The sequence below is a fragment of the Schistocerca piceifrons genome, chromosome X (assembly GCF_021461385.2).
Source record: "Schistocerca piceifrons isolate TAMUIC-IGC-003096 chromosome X, iqSchPice1.1, whole genome shotgun sequence".
Taxonomy (NCBI): domain Eukaryota; kingdom Metazoa; phylum Arthropoda; class Insecta; order Orthoptera; family Acrididae; genus Schistocerca; species Schistocerca piceifrons.
Genome location: NC_060149.1, coordinates 312,517,610 through 312,538,242, shown reverse-complemented (window position 1 = coordinate 312,538,242; position 20,633 = coordinate 312,517,610). Strand labels below are relative to the sequence as shown.

The 20,633-nt window shown below is 46.5% G+C and overlaps 1 protein-coding gene across 1 annotated transcript in view; it reads right to left on the bottom strand.

Annotated features, from left to right (window-relative positions):
- Positions 1-20,633, bottom strand: part of LOC124722329 (src kinase-associated phosphoprotein 2-A-like) — a 240,685-nt gene that overhangs the window by 15,779 nt on the left and 204,273 nt on the right. Inside the window, exon 3 of the mRNA XM_047247505.1 lies at positions 15,855-16,216. Within this exon, the coding sequence (XP_047103461.1) occupies positions 15,855-16,216 (362 nt within the window). The remainder of the gene's footprint in view (positions 1-15,854; positions 16,217-20,633) is intronic.

Here is a 20,633-nt window from a genome sequence, read left to right as displayed (position 1 = left end):
CCTACAGCCCTAAAGAATTTCAAAAGCACCTCATGAATCTATAATACTTCAGTAGCCCAGATCTTTCCACACTGATTCTTCCGGATGATTCTGTTAAACTTCAGTCTACTCTTCATCATTATTAAATTATGATCTAAGTTTATATCTGCACCAGAATACGCCTTACAGCCCAGTATCTAGTTTCACGATCTGTCTGACCATGATCTATTTCACCTTCGATCATCTCGTGTCCCAGGCCTTTTCCAGGTATATCTCCCCCTACTTTGACAGTAAACAGTGTATTCTCTATTACTAACAGAAATTTACTGCAAACCTACTACCGAGACAATATTCTCCTGTAAGTAACTTCTGCTCCAGTCCCCTCTATAGCTTTCGAATCACCCATAGTTTTCATCTCCCTTTACAAACTAAATTACACGTTAAATATCCTCATATACTTTCTTTATCTCTTCATCTTCGTTCTGTGATGTCGGCATGAAAATCCCGACTATTGTTGTTGCTGTTGGTTTTCTGTCCGTTATGATGAGAATAATCTTATCACTGAACAGCTCACAGTAATTTTATTGTGTCCTAACTTCCTATTCATGACGACTCCTGCTCCCGTTACACTTTTTTCTGCTGTTGTTGACGTTACTCTATTCGTCTCACCAGAAATCCTTATCTTCTTTCCATTTCACTTCACTGACCTCCACGAAATCTAGACACGCAGCTTTGCATTTTGCTTTTCATTTTCCTAGCTTCCTTAGCATATTCAGGCTTCTGACATTCCACGCTCGGGATCGCATGATGATACCCGACCTTGGTAGTCTCCTCCAGGAGATCTGCCAATGCATCATGACTTCTTGAATTGCATTCCACCTGTACTGAGGACATATGTGTCTTCAATGCAGTGGTTTCCATTGCCTTCTTCATCTTAATGCTTTCGGTCACTGCTGATTATTCGCGTTTTAGGGGCAATTTCCAACCCAAAGGGCAAGAGAGTGTTCCGAACGTCAGTCCGCTTCTCCGCCCTCTTTGATAGAGGCGTAGCAAGAAGAGGCTGGTCCTTTACACCGGAAGTCTTCGGCATCCATTGCCGATGGTTTCGATTCAGAAATTATGAAGTCGAACGCAAAACTCAGGGCCTTTTGATTATTAATCAAATAAGATACGTCTAGATCTCCACTAAGAAAAAGACCGGACTAGTGCGAGTAGGGCTCGCGCTCTGAGGGTTCCGTACAAACTTAATTACATATATAGATAATTCATCTATAGGTTCTCATTAGTGAATTTGTGAGTATCAAAATATAAGACACAACCGCCGTAGCCTTTGACTGCATTGACTTAGAAGCTTAAATTTTTACGCCGCCAACGCACGGTAGACCTTAGAACCTGAAATAAATTTCAACTTGATACCTATATTCGTTCCTGGAAAACAGAGACGCGGCAGAGCGACGGACAGACAGGCGGACAGCAAAGTGATTCTGTAATAGTTCCGTTTTTAAAGATTAAGGTAAGGAACCCTAAAAGTAACAGAAAGACTGACTTTCCGAAGGCAGGTGCAAACGACTGAAAGAAACAGCACGTCATACACTTACACGCTTATATTAGATATAGTCTTCAGTCTAGTGTTCACAGTCCCAATGGCGAATGAAATACTGATAATGGTGAGGACAGACTTCAGTTTTCTGTTCTTTTCTGATGCAGTTCTCCATGCTACTCTGTCCTGTGCAAGCCTCTTCATTCCAAAAATAACTGCTTTCTGTACGATGAGGTGATGAAAGTCGTGAGATACCTCACAATATCGTGCCAGACCTCCGATTGCCCGGCGTAGTGGAGCAACTCGACTTGGCATTGACTCAGCGAGTTGTTGGAAGTCTCCCGCACAAATGTTGAGCTATGCTGCCTCCATAGCCGTCCAAAAATGCGAAAGTGTTGCCAGTGCAGGATCTACATCTACATCTGCATCTACATCTATATCTACATATATACTCCGATAGCCGCCAAGCGGTGTGTGGCGGAGGGCACTACTCGCACCAAAGTCTTATTTCCCCCCCTCTGTTACACTCGCGGATCACGCTAGGGAAAAACGACTGTCTGAACGCTTCAGTATGAGCTCTAATTTCCCTTATCTTTGAGTGATGATCGTTGCGCGATTTGAAAGTTGGTGGTAATAATATATGCTCTACGTCCTCAGCGAAAATCGGATTTTGGAATTTAGTGAGTAGCCCCTTCCGTTTAGTTCGTCGTCTATCTGCAAGTGTCTCCCACTTCAAATTTTCCATGGGATTTGTAACGCTCTCGCGATGGCTAAATGTACCAGTCACGAATCTTGCCGCTCTTCTTTTGACCTTCTCAATCTATTGAATCAGACCCAACCGGTAAGGGTCGCATACAGACGAACAATACTTTAAGACTGGACGAACTAAAGTATTGTAAGCAATTTCCTTTGTTGAAGGACTGCATCGCTTCAGGATTCTAACAATAAACCGAGTCTAGAGTTCGCCTTACCCGTTACGTGTGTAATCTGATGGTTCCATTTGAGATCATTTGGAATAGTCAGATACTTGACGGATGTTACCGCTTCCAAAGACTGGGCATTTATTTGTACTCGTGCATTAATGGGGATTTTCGCTTTGTTATACGCAGTAGGTTACACTTACTAATATTGAGGGATAACTGCCAGTCATTACACTACGCATTTATTTTCTGCAAATCCTTATTGATTCGTTCACAACTTTCATGGGATACTACTATCCTGTAGACTACAGCATCAACGGCAGTCTAATGCCGCTGTCAGTACTGTTGTGGCGTAACAAGACAGCTACGCCACACTGAAGTAGCCGAAAGGCACGCGTAATCTCACGTAGGCTAGATAGAGATCTGAAACAGGATACGTAATAAATGGTAACAAGAAAAGTACGTAGCTGCGTTAATACTTAACTTTTACTTCGTCCTTTTGGTTTACAACGTTCTTGATGAGACATTTCATACGATAACTATCAAACTATGTAAGGCTAATGGCGCCTTGCTAGGTCGTAGCCATGGACTTAGCTGAAGGCTATTCTAACTGTCTCTCGGCAAATGAGAGAAAGGCTTCGTCAGTGTAGTCGCTAGCAAAGTCGTCGTACAACTGGGGCGAGTGCTATTCCGTATCTCGAGACCTGCCTTGTGGTGGCGCTCGGTCTGCGATCACACAGTGGCGATACGCGGGTCCGTCATGTACTAAATGGACCGCGGCCGATTTAAGCTACCACCTAGCAAGTGTGGTGTCTGGCGGTGACACCACAAGTACCATCAACCAGATCGTTTATGTAAATCGTAAAAAAGCAGCGGACCTATTACGCTGCCTTGGGTCACACTTGATGTTACGCTTGTTTCTGTTGAAGTCTCCCCATTCAGGACGACATACTGCTCTCTGTTGGAAAACTTTCTATCCAACCGCATATGACATCAGGTAGACCGTAAGTGCGCACTTTTGGAGCAGGCGACAGTGCGAAACTGAGTCGAACGCCTTTCGAAAGTCGAGTAATATGGCATCAACCTGGGAGCCGGTATCTAGAGCCTGTTGTCTATCATGCACAAAGAGGGTCAGCTGTGCTTCACATGACCGCTGTTTCCTACAACCGTGCTGGTTTCTGCAGACGAGCTTCTCAGAGCCTATAAAGATCATTATGTCTGAACATAAAATATGTTCCATGAAACTTCCTGGCAGATTAAAACTGTGTGCCCGACCGAGACTCGAACTCGGGACCTTTGCCTTTCGCGGGCATGTGCTCTACCAACTGAGCTACCGAAGCACGACTCACGCTCGGTACCCACAGCTTTACTTCTGCCAGTATCTCGTCTCCTACCTTCCAAACTTTACAGAAGTTCTCCTGCGAACCAACAGGAGAACTTCTGTAAAGTTTGGAAGGTAGGAGACGAGATACTGGCAGAAGTAAAGCTGTGGGTACCGAGCGTGAGTCGTGCTTCAGTAGCTCAGTTGGTAGAGCACATGCCCGCGAAAGGCAAAGGTCCCGAGTTCGAGTCTCGGTCGGGCACACAGTTTTAATCTGCCAGGAAGTTTCATATCAGCGCAAACTCCGCTGCAGAGTGAAAATCTCATTCTGGATGTTCCATGATTCTACAACAAATCGATGTCAGTTAAATTGGCCGGCAATTATGTGCATCCGATTTTCTGCCCTTTTTAAAGATTGCTATGATCTGGGCCTTGTTCCAGTCCCGTGGAACTTCCCGCTATTCCAATGATCTCTGATAGATGATGGATAAGAATGGTGCTATATTTGTAGCATGGTCGACATAAAATCTTGCGGGAATATTGTCTGGGCCAGATGCCTTCCTGGTGTCTAAGGATCTTAATTGCTTTACAATCTCAGATAAACTAAACACTATGTCAGTCATCCTTGCGTTTGTTCGATTATTGATAGGGGGAATGGTGCTGCTGTCCTCTACCGTAACCGAGTTGTGTACATACAGACCTCTCGATTCAGTTCCATAAATGTTCGATGGGATTTAAGTCATGGGATCAGGGTGGCCACACCATTCGCTCGCGGCTGCAAATGGTCTCCAAGTAGCCGAACATTACCATTAGCAGTTCAAATGGTTCAAATGGCTCTGAGCACTATGGGACTTAACTGCTGAGGTCATCAGTCCCCTAGAACTTAGAACTACTTAAACCTAACTAACCTAAGGACATCACACACATCCATGCCCGAGGCAGGATGCGAACCTGCGACCATAGCGGTCGCGCGGTTCCAGACTGTAGCGCCTAGAACCACTCGGCCACACCGGCCGGGCATTAGCAGTCAATGATCGGTTCAGTTGAACTAGGTGACCCAGTCTGTTTCATGTAAACACAGCTCACACCATTGTAGAGCCACAACCAGCTCGCACAGTGCCTCGTCGACAACTTGCGTCCATGATTTCGTGGGGTCTGTGCCGCACTCGCTTGACCAGGCCATAGTTTTCCATTCGTCGCACTGCAGATGACGAAATGTTAGCAAAGGCTCTCGCGTCTGTCGTCCTATACCATAGCCCATTAGCGCCGGATTTCGCCGCACTGTCCTAATGGATACGTTCGTCGTACGCCTGACATTGATTTCTGCCGTTATTTCATGCAGAGTTGTTTGTTAACTCTGACAACCCTACGCAAACGACGCTGCTCTCAGTCGTTAAGTAAAGGCCATTGGCCGCTGCGTTGTCCGTGGTGAGAGATAATGCCTGAAATTTGGCATTTTCGTCACCCCTTGACACTGTGGGTCTCTGAGTATTGAATTCCCTAACGATTTCGGAAATAGGATGTCCCATGCGTCTAGCTCCAACTATCATTCCGAGTTCAAATTCTGTTAACTCTCGTCGTGCTGCAGTAACCACGCCGGAAACCTTTACACATGAATCACGTTAGTACAAGTGAGAGCTCCACTAACGCACCGAGCGAGGTGGCGCAGTGGTTAGCACACTGGACTCGCATTCGGGAGGACGACGGTTCAATCCCGCGTCCGGCCATCCTGATTTAGGTTTTCCGTGATTTCCCTAAATCGCTCCAGGCAAATGCCGGGATGGTCACACACACACACACACTCTCTCTCTCTCTCTCTCTCTTCCCTCCGCTGCTAAATTTCTGAGCCCTTGATGTCTCAGAATCGATCCCTTCCCCTTCTTTTAGTCATGTTGTGCCCCTAATTTCTTCTCTCAACAGTTCTGTTCTGTACCTCCTGATCTATACCCACCCATCTAATCTTCAGCATTCTTCTGTAGCAACACATTTCAAAAGTTTCTACTCCCTTCTTCTCTGAACTACTTAGCGTCTACGTTTCACTTCCATACAAGGCTACACTCCACTCAAATATCTTCAGAAAAGACTTCCTAACATTTAAAGTTATATTGAATTTTAACAAATTTATCTTCTTCAGTATGCTTTTCTTGCTATTGCCAGTCTACATTTTATATCTTCTCCACTTCGGCCGTCATCAGCTATTTTACTGCCCAAATAGCAAAACTCAACCACCACTGCTAACGTTTCATTTTCTAGTCTAATTCCCTCAGCTCAGCACCACCTGATTTAATTAGAGCACATTCAGTTACCCTCGTTTTGCTTTCTTGTTTTAATTTTGTTAATGTTCACCTCGTATCCTCCTCTCAAGACAATGCCCATTCCGTTCAACTGCTCTTCCAAGTCCTTTGCTGTCTCTGATAGAATTACAATGTCATCGGCAAACCTCAAAGTTTTTATTTCTTTTCCTTGAACTTTAATTCCTTCTCCAAATGTTTCTTTGGTTTCCTTTACTGCTTGCTCAATGAACAGAGTAAATAAAATCTGCGATAGGCTACAACCTTGTCCCACTCCCTTCTGAACCACTGCTCCTATTCCATGCCCTTCAACACTTACAACTGCCATCTGTTGTACAAGCTGCATATAATGTTTTCATCCCCGTATTTTAGCCCTGATACTTTCAGAATTTCAAAGAGTGTATTTCAGTGAACATTGTCAAAAGCTTTCTATAAGTCTACAAAAGTTACAAACTTAGGTTTACCTTTCTTTAAGCTATCTTCGAGGGTAAGTTGTAGGGTCACTATTGCCTCGTGTGTTCCTACACTTCTCCGGAATCCAAGCTGATTTTCACCGAGGTCGGTTTCTATCAGTTTTTTCATTCTCCTGAAAATAATTTGTGTCTGTATTTTGTATCTATGACTCATTAATCAGATAATTTGGCAATATTCACATCCGTCAGCACGTGATTTCTGTCTGATTGGTATTATTATATTTTTCTTGAAGTCTGAGGGTACTTCCCCTGTTTTATATCTCTTGCACACCAGGTGAAATAGTTTCGTCATGGTTGGCCCTCCCAAGTGTATCAACACTTCTGAGGAAATTTTGTCTACCCCAATGGCCTTGTTTCAGCGTAGGTCTTTCAGTACTCTGTCAAATTCTTCTAGCCTTATCATATCTCCCATCTCAAATTCATTTACGTCCTCTTCCCCTTCTATAATATTTCTTTCAACTTCATTACCCTTGTATAGCTCCTCCATATAATCGTTCCACTTTCCAAGTTTCCCTTCTTTGCTTAGTACTGGTTTTCCAGCTCAGCTCTTAATATTCATAAAACTGCTTCTCTTTCCTCCAAAACCCTCTTTAATTCTGATATAGACGGTATGTAAGTTTTCCTTAGTTAAGTATGGTTCCATATTCTAACATTTGTCATCCAGCCATTCCTGATTAGCCATTTTGTAACAGTAAGCAACTGGGTCTGCCACTGCTTACACGCTTACTAAAAGGCATCAGTCGCGTAGAAAACAGTGAAGGACCTAAATAGAATTCCACACCCTTACACAGGATTCACGTACTATTCCTGCAGTATTTCCATATTTAACTAGGTTGATCATGAAGGATCACAAATGACCAACAGTTTAAACACGTCAGATCCGCCCACCATATTCAACGACGTGATACCACGAGGTTTTCCAGCCCACCCTCCTATCTCGTGATCTCCAAAAGTGCCCCTCGAAGTGTTTTAGCATCCCTGCTTGGATTTTCCAAACTCTCATCTTCAACAGGTTCAGAGGAACTCGTGCCATCCTTGGAAAGTCACTCGCCCTTCAGCTAGCCTCTTAGGTCTCCACCATATCCCATTTAGGGAAATTAGGGAAGGACCACCATATCAACTCCATCTTGGAGGACACTTCCTACCCCAGGACACCGACCTCGGCGTAGACGATCGCCACAGGAAGAGAATACAGGCGCAGCCAGGAAGCAATACTTCACAACTGGGACAGAAAAGGGTGGAAGTAACACGAAGAAGAAGGAAGGAAGATTTGAGTTTTAACGTCACTTTGGCGATGAGCTCATTAAAGACAGAGCACAAACTGGGATTCGGGAAGTGTGGGGAAGAGATAAGCCGTGCCCTTTTGGGCTCCATCTCGGCATTTGTCTCGGGAGATTTATGGAAACCACGGAACACCTAAATCTGGCTGGCAGGATGGGGGTTTGAACTGTTGTGTTCCCGAATGAGAGTCCAGTATTTACTACTCTCCGATACATACCATCAAGCACCTCGCCGAGCAAATGATACCTGATCCAAAGTATCCGGACACCTATTAGTAGACATTAATGTCGGGTGTTTACAGCCTTCGCCTTTATCACGGCTTTAACTCCGCTACCGTCAATATCAATGTGGTGTCTGAATGTCTATAAAGGAATGGCAGCCCATACTTCCTAAGGCGCCGAAACCAGAGAAGTTAGTGATATTGGAAACTAGGGTTTGGAGTGAAGTAGACGTTGTAGTTCATCCCAAACGTATGCCACTGGGTTCATGTCGGGACTCTGGGCAGGCCAGTCTACAATGAGGTGACAAAAGTCATGGGATCGTGATGTACACATACACAGATGGAGATAGAATCGCATAGACAAGGTATAAAAGGGATTGCATTGGCAGAGCTGTCATTTGTGCTCGGGTGATTCATGTGAAAAGATGTCCGACGTAATCAATCATAGCATCACGACGGGAGTTAACAGACTTGAATGCGGAATGGTAGTTGGAACTAGACGCATAGGACATTCCATTTAGGAAATCGGTAGGGAATTCAATATTCCGAGATCCACTGTGTCAGGAGTGTGCAGAGAATACCACATTTCAGGCATTATCTCTCATCATGGGCAATGCAGTGGCCAGCGGCCTTCACTTAACGACCGAGAGCAGCGGCTTTTGCGTAAAGTTGTCAGTGCTAACGAACAACCAATACTGCGTCAAATAACCACAAAGATCAATGTGGGAAGCACAACGAGCATATCCGTAAGGACAGTGCGGCGAAATTTGGCGTTAACGGGCTATGGCAGCAGACGACCGAAGCGAGTGCCTTTGCTAACACCACGACATCACCTGCAGTGCCTCTCCTGGGCTCGTGACAATATCAGTTGGACCCTCGTTAACTGGAAAACCGTAGCCTGGTCACATTAGTCACGATATCAGTTGGTAACAGGTGATGGCAGGGTTCGAGTGTGGCGCAGACCCCACGAAGCCATGGACCCAAGTTGTCAACAGACAGATGTTGTCAAGCTCGTGGAGGCTCCACAATGGTGTGGGTTGTGTTTACACGGAATGGACTGGGACCTCTGGTCCAACTGAACTGATAACTGACTAAATAGTTATGATCGACTACGTGGAGACCATTTTCGAACATTCATTGACTTCATGTTCCCAAACAACCACGGAATTTTCATGGAAACAATGTGCCATGCAGGCCCTTGCGGCCGGGCGGTTCTAGGCACTTCAGCCCGGAAGCGTGCGACTGCTACGGTCGCAAGTTCGAATCCTGCCTCGGGAATGGATATGTGTGATGTCCTTAGGTTAGTTAGGTTTAAGTAGTTCTAAGTTATAGGGGACTGATGACCTCAGATGTTAAGTCCATAGTGCTCAGAGCCATTTGAGCCATCTGAATGCGCCATGCCACCAGGCCACAACTGTTCGCAATTGGTTTGCAGAACATTCTGTACAATTCGAGCAGATGATTTGCCCATTCAGATCACCCGACATGAATTCCATCGAACATTTATGGGACATAACAGAGAGGTCAGTTCGTGAATAAATTCCTGCACCGGCAACACTTTCGTAATTATGAACGGCTGTAGAGGCAGCACGGCTCATTATTTCTTCAGGGGGCTTTCAACGACGTGTTGCGTCCATGCCATGCCTAGCTGCTGCGCTACCCCGGGAAAAAGGACGTCTGGCTCGATAGTAGGAGGTATGCCATGACTTTTCTCACCTCAGTGCATTACAAGAATGTTACCGTCCATAAGTCATTGCCCCGCCGATGGCACTTTGACAGTGCGCGTTTACTGACAATCATCTGTTGCTCTACTACACGCAGTACACAATATTGTAAAATGTGTTCATATGAATCCGCATTTAGTGACTCATTAAGTTCAATAAGAAGACCACAGCCCAAATAAGAAAACAACCTCCATGCCACATCGTAACATCACGGTCTCCGTACCCCACTGTTGGCACCACGCGTGATGAAGAGTTAACATTCTGCAAGCATTCAGCAAATCCAGGCCCTTCCATGGATTGCCTGAGGGTATAGCGTGATTCATCACTCCAAATAAGTCGATTCCAATCATTCATCGTCCAGTGGCGTCGATCTTTACTACACATCAATCGTTGCTTATAACTGACTACAGAAATTGTGGTTTAGAGGGACCTGCTAGAACACTGTATCCCATTATTTTTAACTCCCTACGCACAGTCATTGTGCTAGGTGGACTACTTGCAGCGCTTTGATCTCGCGAGTGACTCCTTCCAATAATGTAATTTTTACAACTACCATACGTCGCAATGCTCGATGGTTCTGTCTGATAGTACGGGATGCCTGGCCAGTCTTAGTTTAGCTGTGGTTGTTCTTTTGTGTTTCCACTTCACAATGACACTACCAACAGTGGACCTGGCCGGAGCGGCCGTGCGGTTCTAGGCGCTACAGTCTGGAACCGAGCGACCGCTACGGTCGCAGGTTCGAATCCTGCCTCGGGCATGGATGTGTGTGATGTCCTTAGGTTAGTTAGGTTTAATTAGTTCTAAGTTCTAGGCGACTGATGACCTCAGAAGTTAAGTCGCATAGTGCTCAGAGCCTTTTGAACCATTTTGAACCTGGGCAACTTTGGAAAGGCTGAAATGTCCTAGATTGTTACTCAGGTGACAACCATGACTACTTCATACTGAGAATGACTCATCTCTCCTGACATATCCACTCTGCAGTTACTGCTTCTCTGCTGACAACACAACACTTCCCGCTTCCTTTTATACTGGCAGGTCCACCTCTAGCAACATCTGGGATGCCCCTGTATTTTGATCAGATAGTGTAGATATACACGGGGTGGACAAAAATATTAAAACACCAAAACATAACACATCTTATGCCTGATAAGGTGTAGTAAAACCTTTGGCATCCAAACAGCTTCGATTCGTGTCGGAATGGATGACTGCAGGTACTGTGTAGTTTTCAAGGAAATCTTACACCATTCTTCCTGCAAAATAGTGGCAAATTCAGGTAAAGATGATGCTTCGCGCACCCTTGTCTCCAAAATACACGACAAAGGCTCAACAACATAGAGATCTGGTGACTGTGGTGGTCAGGGGAGATGCGAAAATTCATCCTCGTGCTCACAAAGCCAGTCCTGGATTATGCTAGCTGTGTGAACAGGGTCCTGTCCTCTTGGAACCATCACCACCATTGGGGAACAAATATTGTATCAGGGTATGGATCTGCCAAAATGGTCACATGATCCTCGGCAGTGATGTGACCTTGCGGAGTACCCATCGGGCCGAAGGAATACCATAACATGGCTGCCCAAATCATCAACAAACCCACGCCATGTTTCTCTCTTGTGTCGTAAACTCGGCCAGAAGTTGGAAACAGCGTGCAAGAAGGCTCATCCGACGAAATGACTTTCCTCCATTGCTCCATAGTCCAGGTTTCATGGTTTCGGTATCACGTTTTCCTGTTACGGGCATTTGCATCACTGACGTGTGCCCTACAGTTCCCTGCTTACTGATCTCCCTCTGTGTTGTTTTGGTGCAGACAGGGTTCGCGAGTGCGACAGTCAGTTCCGTATTGACTTGTAAGAGTCGTCCTCCTATTTTTAGTCACAATCTTTTTCAATGACGACCTGTCACGATCATTCAACACATAGTCTCGTCGGCTTTGTGACGTCGTGGATGATGTTTTCTTTTACTTTCACTGTATGCCATATAAATCTTCGAAATGGTGCCTCTTGAAAAAGCAAATACTTCGGCTACCTTGGCTACGGAATCACCCACCATACCAGCACCAACAGTTTGTCCACGTTCGAAGCCACTTAGCTGCGACATAATGAGCTCACCGCTACATAGAACATTGTTCTGACTGCAGCTGACATTTGCAACTTATTGAGGATATTTTACACGTGCCGTTCGTGGTCAAATAAAACAGCGCAGCCTGCAGGCTTGGCTAGCATCCGCATCTACACGGTCTTGTCACATTAATAGGACCACCACCTATGCTAGACGTCAACGTGCAATAACCAGTCACAAACATGAGATGGCAGCTTTTGGGCCGAGGATGGACGTATTACTGAAACGGTTAAGTTTGTAACCTGTTCGCGAGCTTCCCTGGTTAACGTATACTGCGGATGGCAAAGCAGCACTATTAAATCTGGTGCCGAGGCAATTAGGATACAATGAAGGCTTTCACGACCCGATGTTTCAGCTGCTGAGAATTCTTCCGGGTTGTATGGCCATGGTCCATGAAACTCTTGTATCCCTGACGTTTGTCCAAGGCTGCGTTGGACATGTTCGGAGGTACTCCTCCGAAGGTGTCCAACGCAGCCTTGGACGAAACGTCAGGGATACAAGAGTTTCATGGACCATGGCCATACAACCCGGAAGAATTCTCAGCAGCCAATTAGGGTACGCCAGAGGTTATAGATGACAGGGGTGAGCGACGGCTGCAGAGATGTGTACGGGCAAACAGAAATTCAACTGTTCAACAACTGACTGCCCAGATGAACCAAGGGGCTACCAACAGTGTCCCCTCAGCGGCGGTTCAAATGGTTAAAATGACTGAGTACTATGGGACTTAACATCTGAGGTCATCAGTCCCCTAGAACTTAGAACTACTTAAACCTAACTAACCTGAGGACATCACATCCATGCCCGTGGCAGGATTCGAACCTGCGACCGTAGCAGCCGCGCCGTTTCCGACTGAAGCGCCTAGAACCGCTCGTCCACCTCAGCCGGCTAGCGGCGGTTCAGTGCACGTTGCTGCGTATAGGCTTCTTCAGCAGTCGTCTAATTCACGCACCCATACTGACTGCTGTTAATCAGCGACGAAGGCTGGAATTTGGACACCAATACAGCAACTGGGCGTCCACTTAGTAGCAACAGGTGGTCTTCTCAGATGAATCACGTTTTACGCTCTATCAGAAAGATGGCCGTTGGCGTGTATAGCGTGAAATGCCTGGAAGCAAACACTCTGCAACAATCGTCGGGAGGCTTCAGGCCAGAGGAAGGAGTGTTATGGTCTATTTTCCTGGCATTCTCTGGGTGATCTCGTCACTCCCGAAGGCTCAGTGAATCAATACAAACATGCCTCTATCCTTGGGAACCATATCCACCCCTACATGTAATGTGCTTTTTCTCGCAGAATGGAATCCACCAGTAAGATAATGCAGCGTGTCTCACAATGGCAATGTCCGTGTGTGGTTCGAAAAGCATGTGGATGAGTTTCCTGTACGTCCCTGGGTACCAAACTCCCCTGATTAAAAACCAGTTAGGAATCTGTAAGACCACCTCGATCGATCTGTTCACACTGTGGCCGCAAAACCTGGATTTGGCGAGGCTCAACATCCCTGTCGATACCTTCCAGAAGCTCATTGGCTCTCTTCCCGTACGTCTTGCAGCGGTCCGCTATGCAAAAGGTGGTTATTCAGGTTTTTGACAAGTGGTCACATTAATGTTACTGGACACTCTATGTTCAATCACGGTGTTCCCATATTTTTGTCCAGCCCCTGTAGATGTACACTGATGAGTCAAAACATTATGACCACTTGCTTAATAGCTTGTTTGCCCGTCTTTGAAGCGAAATACATCTCTGATTTTGCGTATCAGGGATCCGACAGCTTGTTGGTAGGTTTGCTGAGGTATGTGGCATTAGATGTCTACGCACAGGTCGTAATTCGAGTAAAGTACGGGCCGCTGATTTGCGTACGTGGTGATGGCGCCCGATAGCGACACAGATGGGTTCCATAGGATTTACATCAGGCGAACTTGGTCGCCGAGACATCAACGTGAGTTCACTATAATGCTCCACAAACCACTGTAGCACGGTTCTGGCTCCGAGACACAGACAATTATACTGATGAAAGATGACATCGCCGTCGGGGAAGACGTCAAGCATCAAGGGACGAAGATGGTTCGTAGCTGTCAGCGTGTCTCGATTACTACCGTACTTCCCAAGCAAGCGCAGGAGAATGTCTCCCACAGCAGAATGCTGCTATCACTAGCCTGCGTCCGTGGCCCGCTGCGCGTTTCGAGCCGCCGTTCACTTCAGTGACGTCGTTTGTGGAGACTGCCATCGAGCTAGTGTACCAAAAATGCACCCAAAGAGCCGGCACGTTTCCACTGATCGACGATCGAATCCCTATGGTCCCGTGGCCATTGCTATCTTAACTGACAATGTCGTTGGGTCTACATCTACATCTATATCATTACTCCGCAAGCCACCTAACGGTGTGTGGCGGAAGGTACCTTGAGTACTTCTATCGGTTCTTCCTTCTATTCCAGTCTCGTATTGTTCGTGGAGAGAAGGATTGTCGGTATGCCTCTGTGTGGGCTCTAATCTCTCTGATTTTATCCTCATGGTCTCTTCGCGAGATATACGTAGGAGGGAGCAATATACTGCTTGACTTCTCAGTGAAGGTATGTTCTCGAGACTTCAACAAAAGCCCATACCGAGCTACTGAGCGTCTCTCCTGCAGTGTCTTCCACTGGAGTATATCTATCATCTCCGTAATGCTTTCGCGATTACTAAATGATCCTGTAATGAAGCGCGCTGCTCTCCGTTGGATCTTCTCTATGTCTTCTATCAACCCTATCTGGTACGGATCCCACACTGCTCAGCAGTATCCAAGCAGTGGGCGAACAAGCGTACTGTATCCTACTTCCTTTGTTTTCGGATTGCATTTCCTTAGGATTCTTACAATGAATCTCAGTCTGGCATCTGCTTTACCGACGATCAACTTTATGTGATCATTCCATTTTAAATCACTCCTAATGCGTACTCCCAGATAATTTATGGAATTAACTGCTTCCAGTTGCTGACGTGCTATATTGTAGCTAAATGATAAAGGATCTTTCTTTCTATGTACTCGCAGCACATTACACTTGTCTACATTGAGATTCAATTGCCATTCCCTGCACCATGCGTCAATTCGCTGCAGATTCTCCTGCATTTCAGTACAATTTTCCATTGTTACAACCTCTCGATATACCACAGCATCATCCGCAAAAAGCCTCAGTGAACTTCCGATGTCATCCACAAGGTCATTTATGTATATTGTGAATAGCAACGGTCCTACGACACTCCCCTGCGGCACACCTGAAATCACTCTTACTTCGGAAGACTTTTCTCCATTGAGAATGACATGCTGCGTTCTGTTATCTAGGAACTCTTCAATCCAATGACGCACTTGGTCTGATAGTCCATATGCTCTTACTTCGCTCATTAAACGACTGTGGGGAACTGTATCGAACGCCTTTCGGTAGTGAAGAAACATGGCATCAACTTGGGAACCCGTGTCTATGGCCCTCTGAGTCTGGTGGACGAATAACCACGTAGTAGTGGTCTGCTGAGGAGCTCCATGTTCACGTACGAGGAGCAGTGTTCTCCGAAACACTTGTGCGTGCATTAGAATTGTGCTCTTTCGGTAGTGATGCCACATGTTAGAGCCATTGTTGAACCTCCAAACCCCAGGTTCTGTGAAGAGTCGTGACCGTCCAATCGTTTAGTGCCTGGTGGTAGTTCCACTGTTCTTCTACCTCTTTCCGTAGATGATCGCGACAGTAGCACGTGAACGTTCGACCAGCTTCGCCGTTTTCTAGATACTCGTTCACAGGCTCTGCCTTTTGTCAAAGTCGCTTATCTCAATGGATTTCCCCATTTGCAGCCCATATCTTCGCTACGGTGATCCCCGTCCGTGTCTGTTCCGCTTGCATACTCTGTTACCGCGTCACGTGCCCGCAAATCCACCACGTGGCATCTAACGTCGCGATGGGCAGCGGTCATAATGATTTGGCTTGCCAGTGTGGATGTAGCTGAAAGGGTGTACAGATGATGAGTTTCACCTGGTAAGTCTTCTTGCCAGGACAGACGATCTCGAAGTGAGTGTCCCGCTTCCTGGAGGCGCGCACGAGGCTGGAGCAGGCGGGGCGCGCTCGGTAGCCGCGCAGGCAGAGCGCGAGGCTGGGTTTGGCGCTGGCGGCGCCGCGGCCCGGGTAGAGCAGCAGGCGGCCGCCGGCCAGCGAGGCCCAGCAGCGCTGCGCGTGGCCCAGCAGGAAACGCCGCTCCCAGCGCACCAGCGGCCCGCTCACGCGCCCGCAGTCGCCGCCGCCGTCCACCTCGCTGGGAAACTCCTCGTAACACGCGGTCTCCTCGAGCGCGCCCGTCGCATCGGAATCCACGTACTCCTCCACCGCCATACCGCCACCTGCCGGACCCAGCAATAACACATATTATGAAAGTGTTCCGTGCAGCGCTTTGTACCGCGCCAGATTTACATAAATGATAGGTGATAATCTGAGCAGCCCCCTTAGATTGTTTGCAGATGACGATGTAATTTACCGTCTAGTAAAATCATCAGACGATCAATTCTAATTACAAAATGATCTAGAGAGAACTTCTCTATGGTGCGAAAAGCGGCATTTGGCACTAAACAAAGAAAAGTGCGACGTCATCCACATGGGTACTAAAAGAAATCCGATAAATTTTGGGTATACGATAAATCGCACAAATCTAAGGGCTGTCAGTTCACTAAATACCTAGGAATTACAATTACGAGCAACTTAAATTGGAAAGACCACACAGATAATATTGTGGGGAAGGCGAAACAAATACTGCGCTTTGTTGGCAGAACATTTACAAGGGAACCTCCCCATCGTACCCCTCTCAGATTTAGTTATAAGTTCGCACAGTGGATAGGCCTTGAAAAACTGAACACAGATCACTCGAGAAAATAGGAAGAAGTTGTGTCGAACTATGAAAAAAGTAAGCAAAATATACAAACTGAGTAGTCCATGAGCAAGATATGCAACATCAAGGAAGTTGGGAGCTCAGGAGCGCCGTGGTCCCGTGGTTAGCGTGAGCAGTTGCGGAACTAGAGGTCCTGGGTTCAAGCCTTTCCTCGAGTGAAAAGTTCAATATTTTATTTTCAGACAATTATTATGCGAAGCTGCACAGGTACACAGAGCAGTATTGTTTACGTGATCGTGTGTCGATTATCAAAGTTCAGGCACTCACACACAATCAACTTCGCTCTCCAAAATTCCAGGCCGGCCGCGGTGGTCTCGCGGTTCTAGGCGCGCAGTCCGGAACCGTGCGACTGCTACGGTCGCAGGTTCGAATCCTGCCTCGGGCATGGATGTGTGTGATGTCCTTAGGTTAGTTAGGTTTAAGTAGTTCTAAGTGATGTGTCGACAGAAGTGCCGACACAGTGTGATTTGAGGGGACCGCAATGCACGCTATAAACACACGAGGGATGGCGTGAGGTCTGAAACAGGATACGTAATGAATGCTATAAAGAAAAGTACGTAGCTTTCGGAATACTTAACTTTAATCCATCCTTGTTGTATACATCGTTCTTGATGAGACATGCTTCATACGATAAGTATCAATTGCTATGTAAGGCTAATGGTGCCTTGCTAGGTCGTAGCCATGGACTTAGCTGAAGGCTATTCCAACTATCTGCTCGGCAAAGGAGCGAGGCTTCGTCAGTGTAGTCGCTAGCAAAGTCGTCCGTACAACTGGGGCGAGTGCTAGTCCGTATCTCGAGACCTGCCTTGTGGTGGCGCTCGATCTGCGATCACACAGTGGCGACACGCGGGTCCGACATGTACTAATGGACCGCGGCCGATTTAAAACTACCACCTAGCAAGTGTGGTGTCTGGCGGTTACACCACACTAAGTTCTAGGGGACTGATGACCACAGCTGTTAAGTCCCATAGTGCTCAGAGCCATTTGAACCAAAATTCCAGGACATGTTCAGATTTGCTTGGACATAAGCAGGATTTGACGGTCTACACACGGAAAAATTTGAAAACGTTAAAAACATATGTTTTGACAGAGCACAGGGAAAACTGCGCGACTGTGAAACTGTTGCATTCATTTGTTGCAGTTTATCTGACAAACTCTTACGTTTTCATCATTTTTTTGGGAGTGATTATCACATCCACAAGAAAACCTTAATCGGGCAAGGTAGAAGAATCTTTTTACCCATTCGCCAAGTGTACAAGTTAGGTGGGTCGACAACATATTCCTGTCATGTGACGCGCATGCCGTCACCAGCGTCGTATAGAATATATCAGACGTGTTTTCCTTTGGAGGAATCGGTTGACCTATGACCTTGCGATCAAATGTTTTCGGTTCCCATTGGAGAGGCACGTCCTTTCGTCTACTAATTGCACGGTTTTGCGGTGCGGTCGCAAAGCACAAACACTTAACTTATTACAGTGAACAGAGACGTCAATGAACGAACGGACAGATCATAGCTTTGCGAAAATAAAGAAAGTAAACTTATCACTCGAGAGAAGATTTGACCCCAGAACCTCTCGTTCCGCAGCTGCTCACGCTAACCACGGGAGCACGGCGCTCCTGACCTCCCAATATCTTTGATGTTGCCTGTCTTGCGCATGGACTACTCAGTTTGTATATTTTGCTTATTTTTTTTCATAGTTCGACACAACTTCTTCCTGTTTTCTCGAGTGATCTGGGTTCAGTTTTTCAAGGCCTATCCACTGTGCCAACTTATAACTAAATCTGAGGGGGGTGCGATGGGGAGGTTTCCCTGTTAGAAGATGCGACAAACTCACTAAAGAGACAGCGTACATTACACTTGTCCGTCCTCTGCTGGAATATTGCTGCACGGTGTGGGATGCTTACCAGGTAGGATTGGCGGAGGACATCGAAAAAGTGCAAAGAAGGGCAGCTCGTATCGGGTTATCGCGTAATAGGAGTGAGTGTGTCACTGATATGACACGCGAGTTGGGGTGGCAGGCCGGCCGCAGTGACCGAGCGTTTCTAGGCGCTTCATTCTGGAACCGCGCGACCGCTACGGTCGCAGGTTCGAATACTGCGTCGGGCATGGATGTGTGTGCGATGTCCTTAGGTTAGTTAGGTTTAAGTAGTTCTAAGTTCTAGCGGACTGATGACCTCAGATGTTAAGTCCCATAATGCTCAAAGCCATTTGAACCAATTTGGGGTGGCAGTCACTGAAACAAAGGCGGTTTTCTTTGCGGCGAGATCTATTTACGAAATTTCAATCACCAACTTTCCCTTCCGAATGCGAAAATATTTTGTTGACACCCACCTACGCAGGGAAAAATGATCATCATAATAAAATAAGAGAAATCAGAGCTGGAACGGAAAGATTTAGGTGTTCCTTTTTGCCACGCGCCATTCGAGAGTGGAATGGTAGAGAGGTAGTATGAAAATGGTTCGATGAACCCTCTGCCAGGCACTTAAGGGTGAATTGGAGAGTACCGATGTAGATGTAAATAGGGCGGTAGCGAGCAGATACGTCATTCGTAGTTCTAGTATGACAGATGTGCACTACGATGCAGCACTTCCTAATAGGTACGGCTGTGCCGAAAAGTGTCCGCATCTTACTGACATAAACCATACATAATAAAATCAGTCTACAGGGTGAGCATTAATAAAACCGACGAACTGCAGGGACGGAATCCTCACTGGAAATTGATGAAAGAAGGCCCTATGAACATAAGCCCGGAAATGGACTGTGTGCATGCAACGACAACAGATAGTTCTGGAACACAGAACAGAGCTGCATCCTATCCACGTCACAACAGATATTCAGGATGGCCTCCGTAGGATGCAATGCACACGTTCACACGTCACATCATGGAGTGCCGCTCTCTTTCGCACGTTCTGGCCTCTCTCCGAATAGCATCACAAGATTTAGGTGTTCCTTTTTGCCACGCGCCATTCGAGAGTGGAATGGTAGAGAGGTAGTATGAAAATGGTTCGGTGAACCCTCTGCCAGGCACTTAAGGGTGAATTGGAGAGTACCGATGGGTCTGCACTTCAGGAACTGGTTCAGTATACACAACGCTTTTCAGGTGCCCCCAGAGGTAAAAAATCTAAGGGATTTAAGTCCGGTGATCTAGCAGACCACGCTGCAGGACCTCCATGTCCTATTCAACGTCCAGGGAAGATGAGGTTGAGGTGCCGGCGAATTGTAATGCGGAAATGGCTTGGAGCTCCGCCATGCAGAAACCACATAAACTGTCGTACTCCCAAAGGCACATTCACAAGCAGCCCAGACAAAGTATTCCACAGAAAGTTCAAGTGGAATAGTAACTCATCCAGGTACGTGGTCGGCAAGAATCCCTGCCAACAACAAAAAAATGGTTCAAATGTCTCTGAGCACTATGGGACTTAACATCTGTAGTCATCAGTCCCCTAGAACTTAGAACTACTTAAACCTAACTAACCTAAGGACATCACACACATCCATGCCTGAAGCAGGATTCGAACCTGCGACCGTAGCGGTCGCGCGGTTCCGGACTGAGCGCCTAGAACCGCTAGACCACCGCGGCCGGCCCCTGCCAACACATTGATGCTGAACATATGCTGATAAGACGCCTCAACCTTTCACAGCGAATTGTCTGTAGCCCAAAGATGACGATCATGCAGATTGATGATGTCAGTTCTGATAAAGGTTGCTTTGTCGGCAAAGAGGACTGATTACACAAATCCCGTAATTGCGATGGTCTGGTGCAAAAACCATCGACAAAATCCTTCCCGCAGAGGGAAATCTACTACTGATAATCCTTGCACTCGTTGCAGGAGATAGGGATAGTAGCGGTTGTTATGCATGATACTCATGATCG